Source organism: Sinocyclocheilus grahami, unplaced genomic scaffold (assembly GCF_001515645.1).
Source record: "Sinocyclocheilus grahami isolate Dianchi unplaced genomic scaffold, SAMN03320097.WGS_v1.1 scaffold1652.1, whole genome shotgun sequence".
Classification (NCBI taxonomy): domain Eukaryota; kingdom Metazoa; phylum Chordata; class Actinopteri; order Cypriniformes; family Cyprinidae; genus Sinocyclocheilus; species Sinocyclocheilus grahami.
The window spans coordinates 29,129-45,493 of record NW_015506831.1 but is presented as its reverse complement, the minus strand read 5'-3'; the positions used below and the strand labels follow the sequence as shown (position 1 = coordinate 45,493).

Here is a 16,365-nt window from a genome sequence, read left to right as displayed (position 1 = left end):
GAAGGTCTTACGGGTTTGGAACGACATGAAGGTGAGTAATTAATGAAAGAATTTTCATTTTTGGGTGAACTATCCCTTTAAAGTGAAAGTGATGAAAAGTAGTAAGTAAATGAAGGCGGTGCAGACAGAGGGCTGTTCTAATGTTACGTGATCTTTCCCAGGCATTCCAACATGCAAATATATTCATAACAACATGAGAGAAAATGTTTTAAATATGAACATAAAAATTTCTTAAAATGAAGAAAGTTATCAACATGACTATTCAAAATAGTAAGCAAGCGCTGCTTTGTTTACGCGTCGTATATCGGCGCAGTCAGTTGTAAGTCTGTGCGGTGTGTTCAAGCACAGCTTTTTGGTTCGACATGAGGCAACAACACTGTCAGCTTTTGTCGCCGCTAGTTCTTTGAAGTCAGCTTGGTGTGTCCCGGCCTTAAAGCCCAAGACACACGGCTGTCCCATCGTGAAACAGTCGTAGGGATTTCTGTGGCTCCTAATCGCTGGTCCTGTGTCGTACAGTGAGAGAGGTTCAAAGACGGCCGTTGTCACGGTCTTGCGACCAAAGATAGCCTACGATTATTTTCTGATAGTGTCAGAAATACAGCATGATCATCTCACAGTGTGTTCTCTGCTATGATCCACGTTTACTGATCAGCCAATAAAAATGCAACATGAAATCAACGCGACATGGCGCTAAAACATAAAACTGCTTACCTCAAGCTCTTACTCCTTCCTCTTTCGCTGCTTCCACTTTATTCAGCACACAGAAAAACTACAACGGCCAAAGTCTAAATATCATGCTCTTTTTGTTTACCACTAGCTAGGGATGTAACGATTCACTCAACTCACGATTCGATTCACGATTTTGATTTCACGATTCGATTTGATTCACGATTTTGTTTTTTACAAAATGAGATTTAAGACAAATTATAAATTAAATGTGTCCTTTTATTATTGCTTGGACAAAATGCTGCACGTTTCTTTGTGAAAGTGAAATATAATATACTAATATAGCACTTGCATATTATTGCTCTTTTGTTGGTTTTGATTGCTTCTATTGTCCTCATTTGTTAGTCACTTTGGATAAAAGTGTCTGCTAAATAACAAAATGTAAATATAATGTAAATGTAAATAACAAAACTAAATTGAAATTTTAAAACAAGCCCAAAATCAAATAAGTAACACAAATAAAAAAATCTCTTCATATAAACAAAATATACATAAAAAATATCTGCATGAAAGCTGAGCTAAATGAGATGCAGATTCACTCTCTGCCAGCAGGTGGCGCAGGTGGGGCCGAGAGCCGTAGGAACGGAGCGCCACTCACTGGTCTCGAGTCCCACGGAGGAGCTCCGGAAGGATAAAAGGAGGAGTGACGACAGTGCAAGAGGAGAGAGGACCAGGCCTGGACTTTATTTTGTGTTTTGTGTGCGGCAGTCGTCCGCAAAGGGGCTGCCGCTTTACTTTTTTGGTTTATTGGTTTATTTTATTAAAGTGTTTAAATGTTTGCCAGTTCCCGCCTCCTTCTTCCCGATCAACGAACTTTGTCTTTTAATAATTTAATAATCGTGCTGTGTGTGTGTTCAGATGCTGAGCATGAAAGCGCAGGTGGATGTGGTCTGCTGTAAATCAGTAGGAACTGATCTGTCCATGCTGGATATTGAGGATTTCATCACAGAAATCTGTCAGCTGAAGAAAGAGGTGGCTTCACTGGAGGCAAAGCTGAGAGAAAGAGGAGACCAACTGAACAGAGAGGTTTGAGCAGCTCTTCAGTTCATCTTCAGCTGCTAATATGGACTGATTGTTATGTGAATTAATGTCTTGTTTTTAATCATACTCTTACTAGATGTATTACTGATTGTGTTTGTCAGGATGTGGAGCAGGTTTCAGTGCGTGCGGCTGATGGGACAGAAGCTCAGGATTCAGTCTGGAGCGTCAGAGATCAGAGATCCAGAGACACACAGGACTCAGAGCTCAGCCTCACTTTACTCTGTTATACTGACGCTCAGGATCATGAATCCACTGATCAAACCTCTGACTGTAACGCTGGAGAACAGCAGATGCTGCAGACGCCGCTGAAGATGTGCTCCGTCAAACTGCTGGACTGCAGGAACCTGATGGAGAGCCGAGGAGAAGAAACCACCGCAGAGGAAGAACAACAACACAGTGATGATGAAGAGGAGGAGGAGGAGGAGGAGGAGGATGAGAATAATGGGGATGATGAAGAGGAAGATTTCATTCCTCCAGGTGTGTTTCTCCTTTTATGACCTTTTGTTGTTTTTCATGACACTTGAATGTCAGCAGACACTCTGCAGGATCAGGTTCATATTGACTGATGGTGCAGATTTACTGAGATATTTGGGAACATGATGTCAAATGTTAGTAGGGCTGAACAATTTACGAGAAAAAAATCTAATTGACATATTTCTGATAATTTTTTTTAATGGGATTAAAAGTTAAAAGAGCTCCAGGTTTGCTGAGCTTGTTTGAAAGGCCGCTGGATTTCGCCAAACATCACATTATGGTTGTTTTGCAGGATATTGTGATAATTATTCATTCATTATGAATAATAATAATTTTTAATTAACTGTAAAAATAACAAGGCATTTTGCAGACACAGGCTTTTGCATGGAGCAGCATTTACTACAAACCAAGCAGCGAAAAACAACAGTTGCTTTTTGTTATTGTTGATTTGACCTGGACGCATATTTTCTTAATAAATGATTGTGCCAGAAGAATGGCGGGAAACATCTGGATTAAAGTGGATGTTCTCTAACTTTAGTCAAGACCATTTAAATGTATTTTAATCCAGTTTTGTTCCTTTCAGATGTCAATGGTGGCTCATCTTCTGATGGAAATGAAGAAACAGTCTCGACCTCAAAAGAGCAGCTCAAGAGGTTCTCCTGTGCCTCGTGTGGAAAAACATTCAGCAAACAGGGTAATTTAACAAGACACAAGATAATACACACAAAACCAAAACCGAAACACTTCACCTGTAGGAGATGCAAAATTCATTCATTATGAATAATAATAATTTTTAATTAACTGTAAAAATAACAAGGCATTATGCAGACACAGGCTTTTGCGTGGAGCAGCATTTACTACAAACCAAGCAGCGAAAAACAACAGTTGCTTTTTGTTATTGTTGATTTGACCTGGACGCATATTTTCTTAATAAATGATCGTGCCAGAAGAATGGCGGGAAACATCTGGATTAAAGTGGATGTTCTCTAACTTTAGTCAAGACCATTTAAATGTATTTTAATCCAGTTTTGTTCCTTTCAGATGTCAATGGTGGCTCATCTTCTGATGGAAATGAAGAAACAGTCTCGACCTCAAAAGAGCAGCTCAAGAGGTTCTCCTGTGCCTCGTGTGGAAAAACATTCAGCAAACAGGGTAATTTAACAAGACACAAGATAATACACACAAAACCGAAACCGAAACACTTCACCTGTAGGAGATGCAAAATCAGCTTTCCTACCCCAGAAGAGAGGAGACTTCATTCAAAAGAGCACAGCGGGAAGAAGGAGTTTCACTGTGAACAGTGCGGGAAGGTTTTTTTCAATTCTTCAAAACTAAAAGTTCACTTGAAGACTCACGGTGAAAAGTCTTTCCACTGCAGCGACTGTGACAAGTATTTCAGCACCAAAGGAAATCTTGATGCTCATAAGCGAATCCACACGGGAGAAAGACCATACAAGTGCCCTCACTGTGAGAAGAGCTTCAATCATGGATCTCATCTGAAGAAACATGTGCGTGTTCACACCAATGAGAGGCCGTATCAGTGCAGTGAATGTGGGAAAACCTTCACAGACTCAAGCTGTCTAAAGTCACATCAAAGTATACACTCAGGTGAGAAACCGTATCAGTGCAAACACTGCGACAAACGATTCCGTCAGACTTCTAGTCTGAACAATCACGAGAGGAATCACACCGGAGAGAAACCATATCTGTGCTCCTACTGCGGGAAGAGCTTTTCTAATCAAACTCATTTTAAAGAACATCAGAGGATTCACACTGGAGAAAAACCATATCACTGCAGCGTCTGTGGGAAGAGTTTCAGTAAGGTTGATACTTTACAAAAGCACAAGAGGATTCATACTGGAGAAAGACCGTTCAAATGCTCACAGTGTGACAAGACGTTTGCTCGATCAGGCGTCATGAAGGTCCATCAGCGAGTTCATACAGGAGAGAAACCTTACTCCTGCTCCATCTGCGGCGAGAGATTCGCTTATTTAGGTAGTTTTCAGACCCACCAGAACAAACACGCTAAAGAACAAACTGCTCCAGAATCATCGACTTTACATGTCTTGGTCGGTCAATAAAGGCTTTATTTCTGCAGTTGTTTTCAACATTCAGTGACATCATACACATGATTTCAATTTAAAGCATGCACAATATAATATACAGCAGCTGAATTTGATTTCTGAGCAGCGTTCATAGTGTGGATATTTAGTTGAGCATCACTGAGTGATTTCTCTGTTTGTACAGGATTACAGACCAGAGTGTGAGTTGTTATTTGTGCCTGACATTTTACTTGTATACCTTTTTACTTATATTTTCATTTATTCAGTAATAAAATGTGTATGTGAACTAAACATTTCTCAAGATCAGTGGTGGAAAGAGTACTGAAAAAATATACTCAAGTAAAAGTACCATTACGTTACAAAAAATTAGTAGAGTAAAAAGCATTTGTCCAAAAAACTACTTGAGTAAGATGAGAGTAGTGAGTACTGACCTGTGTACACTGCAATTTAAGCATTTAGAAAAGATTGTACATACTGTAATTCACATTATATTTAGTTGTTTTTCAGAGAAAAATTAAGAGTATTTATCATTCAGCAGTTTTAATTTTGACTGCCAACTCTTTAGTGTGTATAACACCCACTGAGATCCTTCTCAAATTGCCACATATTGTTTAGCGTTTATCACTGTTATAGCTGATAGCTGCATTACGGAGCCTGCTTTAGTTTCATAGTCTAATCTTAGGGTTGCCTTATCTGTTTTCTCGTGTTCTGATCATTGCCTGTGTATTTCGGATGACCCCTTTCGTCTGGTCGTTCGGACTCTGTTTGCCCCCGCCTGGACTTTTGCCTTGTACCTGGATTATCTCCCTAGTCTTGCACTGTTGGATTACGTTCGCCGTTGATTGACCCTCGCTTGTTTACTGGACTGCTTTTGTCTTGTCTTCTACATACCTGTTTGCCATTGTCTGACCCATGCCTGATTGTGACCACGTCTGTAAATAAAAGCTTTGCACTTGGATCCTCAACCCCAGTTGTCACGTCTCCTCGTTGCAGAATACTCGGCTACACAAGGATCCAGCAGCTGTTCAAGTGGACACTGGCCAGGTATGGACACCGCAAGAATTTTATTAGCCCTTAAACAAGGCACACGATCTTTGGAGAACTATATTCAAGAGTTTTTATCCATTGCTCACTATTCCGATTTACCGGACATTATTTTGATAAGAGTTTTTCTGTGATGGCGTTAATCAACCTCTTCAGTTAAAGCTTAGACGTGAGGGTCCGCGTTCGTCTCTCAGCCAGTTTTTGGATTATGCTTTGTTGACTGTTGGCTCTCTATTCACTGTGGGTGTCGCGTAGGAGGAACATGACAGCGCCTCCGTGCCGGTAATGGCGGCCGTGAGATTTTGTCAGCCACCAGCTCAGGGACGTTCAAGTATACCGGTCGCTACTCCGGTGATTCAACCCGCTCGTGAAATGGCGGCCACACTGGAGCGTGCTCACATAATGGCGGCAACAGCGGAGCCTGTTCGCAAAATGGCAGCTACTACAACGCTCCGTCATGTCACTGCTGCCTTTCATGAGTCAAGTCAAGTCAAATCATCGCTGATCATTCTGAGTCAAGTCATCATTGATCGTCATGAGGCAAGGCAAGTCACAGTTGATCATCATGAGTCAAGTCAAGTCACAGCTGCTCCTCGTGAGTCCAGTCACGTTTCAGCTGATCTGCCAGAGCCTGGTCACATCTCACTTGATCTTCCAGAGTCTCGTCACGTCTCAGCTGATTTTACAGAGCGTCGTCACGTCTCAGCTGATCTTACAGTCACGTCACGTCTCAGCTGATCTGCCAGAGCCTGGTCACATCTCACTTGATCTTCCGAAGCTTCGTCACGTCTCAGCTGATCTTCCAGAGTCTTGTCAAATCTCAGCTGATCTGCCAGAGCCTCGTCACGTCACAGCTGATCTTCCAGAGTCTCGTCACTTATCAGCTGATCTGCCAGAGCCTCATCACGTCACAGCTGATTTTACAGAGCGTCGTCACGTCTCAGCTGATCTTCCAGTCACGTCACGTCTCAGCTGATCTGCCAGAGCCTGGTCACATCTCACTTGATCTTCCAGAGCTTCGTCACGTCTCAGCTGATCTTCCAGAGTCTTGTCAAATCTAAGCTGATCTGCCAGAGCCTCGTCACGTCACAGCTGATCTTCCAGAGTCTCGTCACTTATCAGCTGATCTGCCAGAGCCTCGTCATGTCACAGCTGATCTTCTAGAGTCTCGTCATGTCTCAGATGATCTTCCAGAGTCACGTCACGTCTCAGCTGATCTTCCAGAGTCACGTCACAGCTTATCTTCCAGAGTCACGTCACGTCTCAGCTGTTCATCCAGAGTCACGTCACATCACAGCTGATCTTCCAGAGTCACGTCACATCACAGCTGATCATCCAGAGTCACGTCACATCACAGCTGATCATCCAGAGTCACGTCACATCACAGCTGATCATCCAGAGTCACGTCACATCACAGCTGATCATCCAGAGTCACGTCACATCACAGCTGATCATCCAGAGTCCGGTTACTTCCTGTCTGCTGCACCCAGAAGTCCGAGGTCAGTTTGTCTGTACTCCCGACTGGTATCTAGCGTGGAGGATCCACCGCTGGTGTCAGCAGTCACAGCTGGTATTCAGGTGGCGGCATGTGCTGCAGAACCTCCCGAGGCCGCGGTGCTCGCTTCAGCTCCTTGCATGGTGGTGGCGCCCAGCAATGCACTCTCAGCCTGTCATGTCGTGGTCGAAGGAACCGTTGTTGAATGCTGTTCCTGTCCTGTTAAAGAGAATATTTATCAACTCTCCCTGTTTCCTGATGGTACTGCTGTAGAACCTCCAGAGGTGACGGCATCCGCTGCAGAACCTCCAGAAGTATCAGTGGTATCCACCTGTGAACTTCCTGTTTGTCCTGTCATGGCTATGGAGGCCGTCTATGAATCCTCATCCTGTCCTGTCACGGCTATGGAAGTCGTCTGCGAATCCTCGTCCTGTCCTTTCACGGCTATGGAGGCCGTTTGTGAATCCTCGTCCTGTCCTGTCACGGCTATAGAGGCCGTCAGCGAATCCTTGACCTGTCCTGTCACGGCTATGGAGGCCGTCTGTGAATCCTCATTCTGTCCTGTCATGGCTATGGAGGCTGTCTGTGAGCCCACTGCCTGTGTCCTATTACTGCTATGGAGGCCGTTTATGAACTCTTGTCTCGTGTTGAACCAGCCATGGAGGCTGATTGTGATCTGTCCGTCCGTCTAGTCGTAACAAATGAATCTGATTTTGAAATGTCTGACTTGTCAGCTCCAGTCAATGCTCTTGATTTTGAAGAGTCTGTCCACCCTATTTCAGTCAATACATCCTGTGTTGAACTGTCTGCTAATCTGATTTCAGTTAACGAGTCTGATTCTGAACCATCTGTCGGTCCAGTTTCAATCTATAGACCTGTTATTTGCTCCACTAGTCCAGTCACGACCCCAGAAACCTTACCTGAGCTCCCTGTAGGCTCTAGTAGCATTGTCACAGCCCAAAGACCTGCCTTTGAACTCTTAACCCTGCCTGTCATGAGCTCAGAAACTACAAATGCACTCTATGTCTGTCCCATTACCCCTATCAGTATCAAAGAAACCACTAATGAACTGGCTATCCTGTCTCAGTCAATGAGTCTAATTTTGAACCATATATCTGTTCCGTTTCGATCAAAGAGTGATTTTGAATTGTCTGCTTGTCCAGTTTCAGTCTGTGAGCCCGTTTATGAACTGTCTGTCCAGTTTCAGTCAATGAGTCAGATTTTGAACCGTCTTCCTGTCCGGTTTCAGCCAATGAATCTAGTTGTAAACTGTTAACTCAACCAGTGGTTGCCAATGATTCCAATTATGAACTTTCTGCTTGTTCAGTTGTCAGCAGAGAAAACATTGATGAGCTTTTTGTGTCCCCTGCCTCGGTCCTTGAGACCGTATATGCTCTGTCTGTCTCTTGTGTCTCAGTTTTCCCTAGGTCCCTCTACCAGGAGTTTCTGCTCTGTCTGCTCCGCAGTGGGGGTTCTCTGCTCCATTTGCTCTGCGGTGGAGGTCTTCTGCTCCGACTGCTCCGCCCTGGTGGGCTTCTGTTCTGCCGTGGCAATCTCTGGACCTGTCTGCTCTGCTGTGGTGGTCCTCAGCTCCACCTGTTCTGCCGATTCCGCTCTGGCTCTATGTTCCGCCCTGGTCCTCTGCTCCACCGGCTCCGCCCTGGTTTCCTGCTCCACTAATTGCACACAGCTGTAACCAATCACAGACACACTATATAACACCCACTCAGATCCTTCTCAAATCGCCGAGTATTGTTTAGCGTTTATCACTGTTATAGCTGATAGCTATTTTACGGAGCCTGCTTTAGTTTCCTAGTCTAATCTTGTCATTTTGCATTATTGACACACTATTTTCCTAATTAATGCTGTTCAGTTTCTTTGACACAATCTGTATTGTTAAAAGCGCTATATAAATAAAGGTGACTTGACTTGTCTGACCCATGCCTGATTGTGACCACGTGAAAATAAAAGCTCTGCACTTGGATCCTCAACCCCCGTTCCCAACACACTTTCACAGCATCCGTCTCGCTCTTAAAATCATCAGGAGTCAACAAGCTGTGGCAGAGAGAGATTCGGCAGTGCCAGTCGCATCTCTCTCTAATACTTAAGTAAATGGGAGTGGGAGTTTACAACATTATGAACGTGGCACTTGCGTGGGTTATTAACATTGTACACAATCTCCGCTCAAAAAACACAGAACGTTCCCATATGGTTCCTATTTGGTTATTTTTTGGGGAACATCTCAAACAGTCTTCACTGACTGATGAAGAGTGCAATTCACTAACCCTCTTAGCTGAACATACTGCCAGGAAGAAGACTGTCAGGAACTTTAGATCGGCTTGAAACCAAAGGTTCAAAAGGTGCTTTGAACTGTGAATGCAAAATAATAGTTAGATCCCAAGTGGGTTATCTTATAACCCTTCCTGGGCATAAACGGTGCGCACCCTTAAGGGATTGAGACACTAAAGAGTGTTTACCAATAATTACACCATCCACTAAAGAATGAAAACGTGAGATGGCTGCAATATAGGCCTTTACAGTATTAACCGATTACCCTGAATCCAACAATGACTGAAGGAGCCGGAGAACACAACTGGTGTCACAATTGGCAGCATCTAGCAATTCCGCTTTAAATTGTGTTCTAAATAGCAAAACTCATGTTCTGAGAAAATACTTTTGCGCTAATAATAATGATCATTTTTTGTGATCTCGTGAACTTCGTCTGAATTTTACTTCCTTTTATGTAAAGCACTTTGAATTACCATTGTGTATGAAATGTGCTATATAAATAAACTTGCCTTGCCTAGGAGATATTTTATTTTATTTTTGAAAAATATTACAAATATGGTTGTTATTGCTTTTTTTCTCAGCTTAAGCATAGTTTGAAAAAAAAGTTTTTTTTTATTAATGCTAAAAAAAAAACATCAAGATAAAAATGATCTATAATAACAAAAAAGTCAATAAATTATAATATAAAATAATACGTTTTTTTACAGTATGGCCCTCTATTACGTCATAAAGGGCGGGAGTCCTTGTATGGGCACTTCTCCCAGAAGAGCATGCGCACAGGACTGGCTCCAGGAGGATTTCTCATCTTGTTTCTTACGAGTTCAACAATGTCACCAAAAAAGTGTGTTTTTGGTTGCGAGGGAAAGATAAGCTTGTTCAGCTTCCCAAAGAACCCAGCGTTAAGGGAGCAGTAGATGCAGTTAGTTTTTCCCGGGCAGCAACGGCGTTGCACGCATGTGTTTGTTTGTTTCCGTCATTTCAGTGATGAATGTTTTACAAACAAGGCCCAGTTTGACGCTGGGTTTGCAGATCGTTTGAAAATGAAAGATGCAGCGATCCCAGAAATAAAAGATCCCGGTCATGAGTCGAACCCGCAGGCGGTAAGTAAAATGAAATCAAATGTCTGTTTTGTTGCAAGTGCATGGTCTTAATGTAAACAACACAAACTAATAGTGAATCAAAAGTTACCCAGCCACGGTGTATTATGTGTTAAACACCACAAGTGTCCATTGTTTATTTTAAAACCCCTCCAAACAAACTGGATATTCGGATGCAGTACACTGAAGTCATATCCAGCGATGGTGGCGCTCCAGTCCAGCAGGGGGCGGATGTGCGTCGTGTTGCTGCGTCGGAAGTAGCGCAGCTTAAAGCGTTTCAGGTCGGTTATGTGAGTTCGTGGTTGAAATCCCCAGCTAAGATGAGAAAAGCATCAGGGTGGGCTGTCTGCTGCTCACTGATGTGCTGGTACAGTTCATTTAGTGCCTCTCTCCTGTTGCTGTTTTTGGAGCTGGGAGGGAGGTATACAGCAACGAGTAGTATGGCTGTATATTCCCTCGGTAGATAGAACGGCCTGCACTTAATAATCATAAACTCCACCAGGGGTGAGCAGTGTTTGCAGACCACAACAGCATCAGGGTACCACGCATCATTGATGTAAACACAAAGCCCTCCGCCGCGGGTCTTACCTCCCTCGACGCGAGCTCTGTCCGCTCGATAGCATGTCAGCTGATCGAGATGAATAGCGCAGTCCGGAACGCTGTTGTTGAGCCATGTTTCCGTGAACACAAAAACACAACAGTTTCTTACAGTCCTCTGAGTTGAGCATAGTAGCCGGATGTAGTCCAGTTTATTGTCCAAAGAGCGTACGTTAGCCAGTACGATGGTGGGGATAGTGTTACCCCTCTTCTGCTTCCTCTCGCGCCGCTTGTGGGATAGATTGGGATTAAAAATGTGTGTGTTTTAAAGAGCTCCGGGTTTGCTGTGTTTGTTCTTAGGGCTGCTTGAGTTGGTCAAATATCAAATTATGTTTGTTTTGTACAACCCCAAAGCAGAAAAAAATGGTACATTTTGAAAAAAGGCAAAAGTACATAGAAAAGATTTCCAATGTTTTCACTGACCAAATTAATTGTATTTTGAAAATATAAATACATTTTGATTTTGATGGCAGCAACACACTCGAAAAAAGTTGGGACAGAGGGACGTTTAACCCTGTGTCCAGTGCCGCGTTAAGCCTTTGCGGTTCCCCCCGCATCCCCTTCCTTATAAATAAAAATAAACTTGATGCACACGTCATCATAATCCCATATATATATAGGCTAAAAATCATTTACATAATCTTACAAATCAGAAACAGCCTGGCCAATAAAATGAATTAAATATCACTCACCATCTTTCTGCTCTTCTTCAAAGAGAATTCCTCAATTAAATCCACATCCATCATACAAAAAATGTTACACAAACCACTGGCATGAGTAAATGTTACCACCATGGAATTGTGACTGCACAAAGGTGTAATAATTTAGGTGGATACTGTGAAATTACATACATTATGGCATAACATTGTCATATGAAGCATCAAGCAATAAAGAATGTTTAAACAAGGGCAATTAAAAATTTGAAGTAAAATTGTATTGCAATGTAGCCGATGAATGCATAAAAATGTAAAGAGAGCATAGAGTGTGGGCTGCTTTTGGTGCTTGAATTTGTTTTCCAATAATGAGGTCCAAGTTGAATAATACGCTAGAAGTCAAAATTTAAAAAATGTATAATTTTGTTTCTCTATTTAACAACATTAACTTACAATAGTGAAATACGTCTTCCCTCAGGTAGATTGTATGTGCTTGCGATAAAAAAAAATCACATCTCTGCATTTGCCCAAACTGAGTTGCAGAAATCAAACGTGCCTAGAAATTGGGCTGGCGGACTCTAGCGTTGTCCTGAGACCCTGACCTGGATTTGTGCCCAAGGATCCCACTACTCCCTTTAGGGACCAAGTGGTGACCCTGCAGGCACTCCCTTCTGTCGAGGGAGACCCAACCCTGTCTCTGTTGTGCCCACTGTGAGCCCTGCGCTGCTGTTTGGAATGCACACAGATTTTCAGATCATCTGCACAGCTTTTTGTCTGCGTTGGAGGACAGCAGAAGGGGAAGGCCATCTCCAAACAAAGAATCTCCCTCTGGATTCCTTTAGCAATTCCATAGGATGCATCTCACCTCCCTTCAGGCAGGATGTGGTCGCCGTAGTGATCTTTTCACACTAGAGGAAGTGAATGTTCACAACCAGGTTCACCAGGTGTTTCATTTTTATTAGTGTTTTTAAGCAGAGGAACAGGCTTCTGGCTGATATGACCTCTGACATTATGTGGCAACTGTCCCAAGTTGAAGGACAAGGTGGTCTTCCTTCCTGGGCATTGGAAGTTTACGAGGATGAGAGGTGCATTCGTGGACTCGTAATGCAGTTCAAACAGTTGTGGCACTTAATATATGGTTGTTATTATTATTATTACTTCCTTTATTTAGCCAGCAATGTCTCATTGAGATAATTACAATCTCTTCTTCCAGAGAGACCTGGTCGAAAGAGACCCCAAAAAGGTATAGGAACCCCAAGTGTTGGAACTGCGAGTCGACATCAGTGTGACTGACATTAATTTTGATATTTTATAAACTTTTCACTTTTATTTTGCCTCTGTCCCAACTTTTTGGAGAGTGTTGGGCAGTCGTGGCCTAATGGTGAGAGACTTGTAACCCAAAGGTTGCAGGTTCGAGTCTCAGGTCCGGCAGGAATTGATGGTGGGGGGGAGTGAATGACCAGCGCTCTCTTCCACCCTCAATACCACGACTGAGGTGAGACCCTTGAGCAAGAACTGAACCCCCAACTGCTCCCCGGGCGCCGCAGCAAAAACATCTGCCCACTGCTTCAAGTGTGTGTTCATGGTGTGTGTGTATGTGTGTGTGTGTGTGTCTGTGTGTGCACTTGGATGGGTGAAATGCCGAGTATGGGACACCATACTTGGCCACACATCACATCCTATCCTTTCCTTTCCATCAAAATCTAAATTTGTTTATATTTTCAAAACATGTGAAACCATTGGAGATTTTTTCTTTGTACTTTTGTCAATTAAATGAGAATTTAAGAAAATTAACAAATCACAGGTTCTTGTTGTCCCAACTTTCTCTAATTTGGGGTTGTGACAATTATTTATATGAGTAGCATAATAATAATTATTCTTGAATTAATTGTAAAAATAACAAAGCATCATGCAGACATATGCTTTTGTGTGGAGCATTTACTACACACCAAGCTGTGGAAAACAACAGTTGCATTTTATTAGTGTCGATTTGACCTGGACGCATATTTTGTTAATAAATTACATGGATGTTGTCTAACTCTATTCAAGTACATTTTAAGGTTGTTTTATTCAAGTTTTGTTCCTTTCAGATGTGAGTTGTGGTTCATCCTCTGATGGAGATAAAGAAACTTCAAAAGAGCAGCTGCAGACCAAGAGTTTCTCCTGCACCACCTGTGGAAAAACACTGAGTTCAGAGGGTCATTTAGCGAGACACGAGAGAACACACACAGAACAGAAAGACTTCAGCTGTAAGATATGCAACATCAGCTTTCCTACCGCAGAAGAGAGGAGACTTCACTCAAAAGAGCACAGCGGGAAGAAGGAGTTTCACTGTGAACAGTGCGGGAAGGATTTTTTCACCGTTGCTCATAATATGAAAGCCCATATAAAGACACACGACGAAAAGTCTTTCCACTGCAGCGAATGTGACAAGCATTTCAGCACCAAAGGAAATCTTGTTGTTCATAAGCGAATCCACACGGGAGAAAAACCATACAAGTGCCCTCACTGTGAAAGAAGATTCATGTATGGATCTCATCTGAAGATACATGTGCGTTTGCACACCAATGAGAGGCCGTACCAGTGCAGTGAATGTGGAAAAGCCTTTAGGCAGTTATTTAGTCTACAGTCACACCAAAAAATGCACACAGGTGAGAAACCGTTTCAGTGCAAATACTGTGACAAACGATTCCTTCACAAATCCTACCTGAACTATCATGAGAGGACTCACACTGGAGAGAAACCGTATCTGTGCTCCTACTGTGGAAAGAGCTTTTCTAATCCAGTTCATTTTGGACTTCATCAGAGAGTTCACACTGGAGAAAAACCATATCACTGCAGCGTTTGTGGGAAGAGTTTTGGTAAACACATTACATTACAAAACCACAAGAGGATTCATACCGGAGAAAGACCGTTCAAATGCTCACAGTGTGACAAGACGTTTGCTCGATCAGACGTCCTTAAGGTCCATCAGCGAGTTCATACAGGAGAGAAACCTTACTCCTGCTCCATCTGCGGCGAGAGATTCGCTTATTTAGGTAGTTTTCAGACCCACCAGAACAAACACGCTAAAGAACAAACCGCTCCAGAATCATCAGAGTGACTTTTCATGTCTTGGTCTGTCAATAAAGGCTTCATTTTGGCAGTTGCTTTCATCATTCATGCCATGTGATATATGACAGTGACATCATACACATGATGATTTCAATTTAAAGCATGCACAATATAATATACAACAGCTGAATTTGATTTCTGAGCAGCGTTCATAGTGTGGATATTTAGTTGAACATCACTGAGTGATTTCTCTGTTTGTACAGGATTACAGACCAGAGTGTGAGTTGTGTTATTTGTGCCTGACATTTTGCTTATATACCTTGGAAATATTTTTATTTATTCAGTAATAAAATGTGTATGTGAACTTACCATTTCTCAAGATCAGTGGTGGAAAGAGTATTCCACATACTATACAGTATTCCGATTTACCAGACATTATTTTGATAGAGTTTTTCTGTGATGGCATTAATCAACCTCTTCAGTCAAAGCTTAGACGTGAGGGTCTGCGTTCGTCACTCAGCCAGTTTTTGGATTATGCTTTGTTGACTGTTGGCTCTCTATTCACTGTGGGTGTCGCGTAGGAGGAACATGACAGCGCCTTCGTGCCGGTAATGGCGGCCGTGAGATTTTGTATACTGGTCGCTACTCCGGTGATTCAACCCGCTCGGGAAAATGGCTGCCACACCAGAACGCGTTCACATAATGGCGGTAACAGCGGAGCCTGTTCGCAAAATGGTGGCTACTACAACATTCCATCATGTCACTGCTGCCTTTCATGAGTCAAGTCAAGTCATCGCTGATCACATATCAGCTGATCTGCTAGAGCCTCGTCACATCACAGCTGATCTTCCAGAGTCTCGTCACGTCTGAGCTGATCTTCCAGAGTCACGTCACGTCTCAGCTGATCTTCCAGAGTCACGTCACGTCTCGGCTGATCTTCCAGAGTCACGTCATGTCTCGGCTTATCTTCCAGAGTCTAGTCACGTCACATCTCGGCTGATCTTCCAGAGCTTCATCACGTCTCAGCCGATCTTCCAGAGTCACGTCACATCACTGCTGATCATCCAGAGTAACGTCACATCACAGCTGATCATCCAGAGTCACGTCACATCACAGCTGATCATCCAGAGTCACGTCACATCACAGCTGATCATCCAGAGTCACGTCACGTCACAGCTGAACATCCAGAGTTCAGTTACTTCCTGTCTGCTACACCCAGAAGTCCGAGGTCAGTTTGTCTGTCCACCGCTGGTGTCAGCAGTCGCAGCTGGTATCCCCAAACCCACTCACTCTAGCCCTCCTGTTCCTGAACTAAGTCCCCTGTCTGTAGCGCTTCCCATAATGGGGATCGCTTTACTGAGACTCTTGAAACAATGGCACCTACTATGATGTTTCCAGAGGTGGCGGGTGATGCTGCAGAACCTCCCAAGGTAGTGGAGTTTGCTGCTGTTTCCCCAGAGGTGGCGGCATGTGCTGCAGAAGTTACTTCCTGTCTGCTACACCCAGAAGTCCGAGGTCAGTTTGTCTGTCCACCACTGGTGTCAGCAGTCGCAGCTGGTATCCCCAAACCCACTCACTCTAGCCCTCCTGAACTAAGTCCCCTGTCTGTAGCGCTTCCCATAATGGGGATCGCTTTACTGAGACTCTTGAAACAATGGCACCTACTATGATGTTTCCAGAGGTGGCGGGTGATGCTGCAGAACCTCCCAAGGTAGTGGAGTTTGCTGCTGTTTCCCCAGAGGTGGTGGCATGTGCTGCAGAACCTCCCGAGGCAGCGATGCTCACTTCAGCTCCTTGCATGGTGGTGGCGCCCAGCAATGCACTCTCAGCCT

General features: G+C 43.4%; 1 protein-coding gene across 3 annotated transcripts in view; it reads left to right on the top strand.

Moving 5' to 3' along the window:
* The window catches only part of LOC107571796 (zinc finger protein 501-like), a 21,381-nt gene extending 5,986 nt beyond the window's left edge, over nucleotides 1-15,395 (top strand). The window contains exons 1-3 of one of the 3 annotated variants that reach the window (XM_016258169.1): nucleotides 1,564-1,752; nucleotides 1,869-2,244; nucleotides 13,570-15,392. In XM_016258169.1, the coding sequence (XP_016113655.1) occupies nucleotides 1,585-1,752; nucleotides 1,869-2,244; nucleotides 13,570-14,582 (1,557 nt within the window). In that variant the 5' untranslated portion in view covers nucleotides 1,564-1,584 and the 3' untranslated portion in view covers nucleotides 14,583-15,392. Of the gene's footprint in view, nucleotides 1-1,563; nucleotides 1,753-1,868; nucleotides 2,245-3,282; nucleotides 4,339-13,569 lie in introns of those variants that run through there. The other 2 variants (XM_016258168.1, XM_016258170.1) reach the window with 2 other exon arrangements.
* The last annotated feature ends 970 nt before the right edge of the window (nucleotides 15,396-16,365 follow it).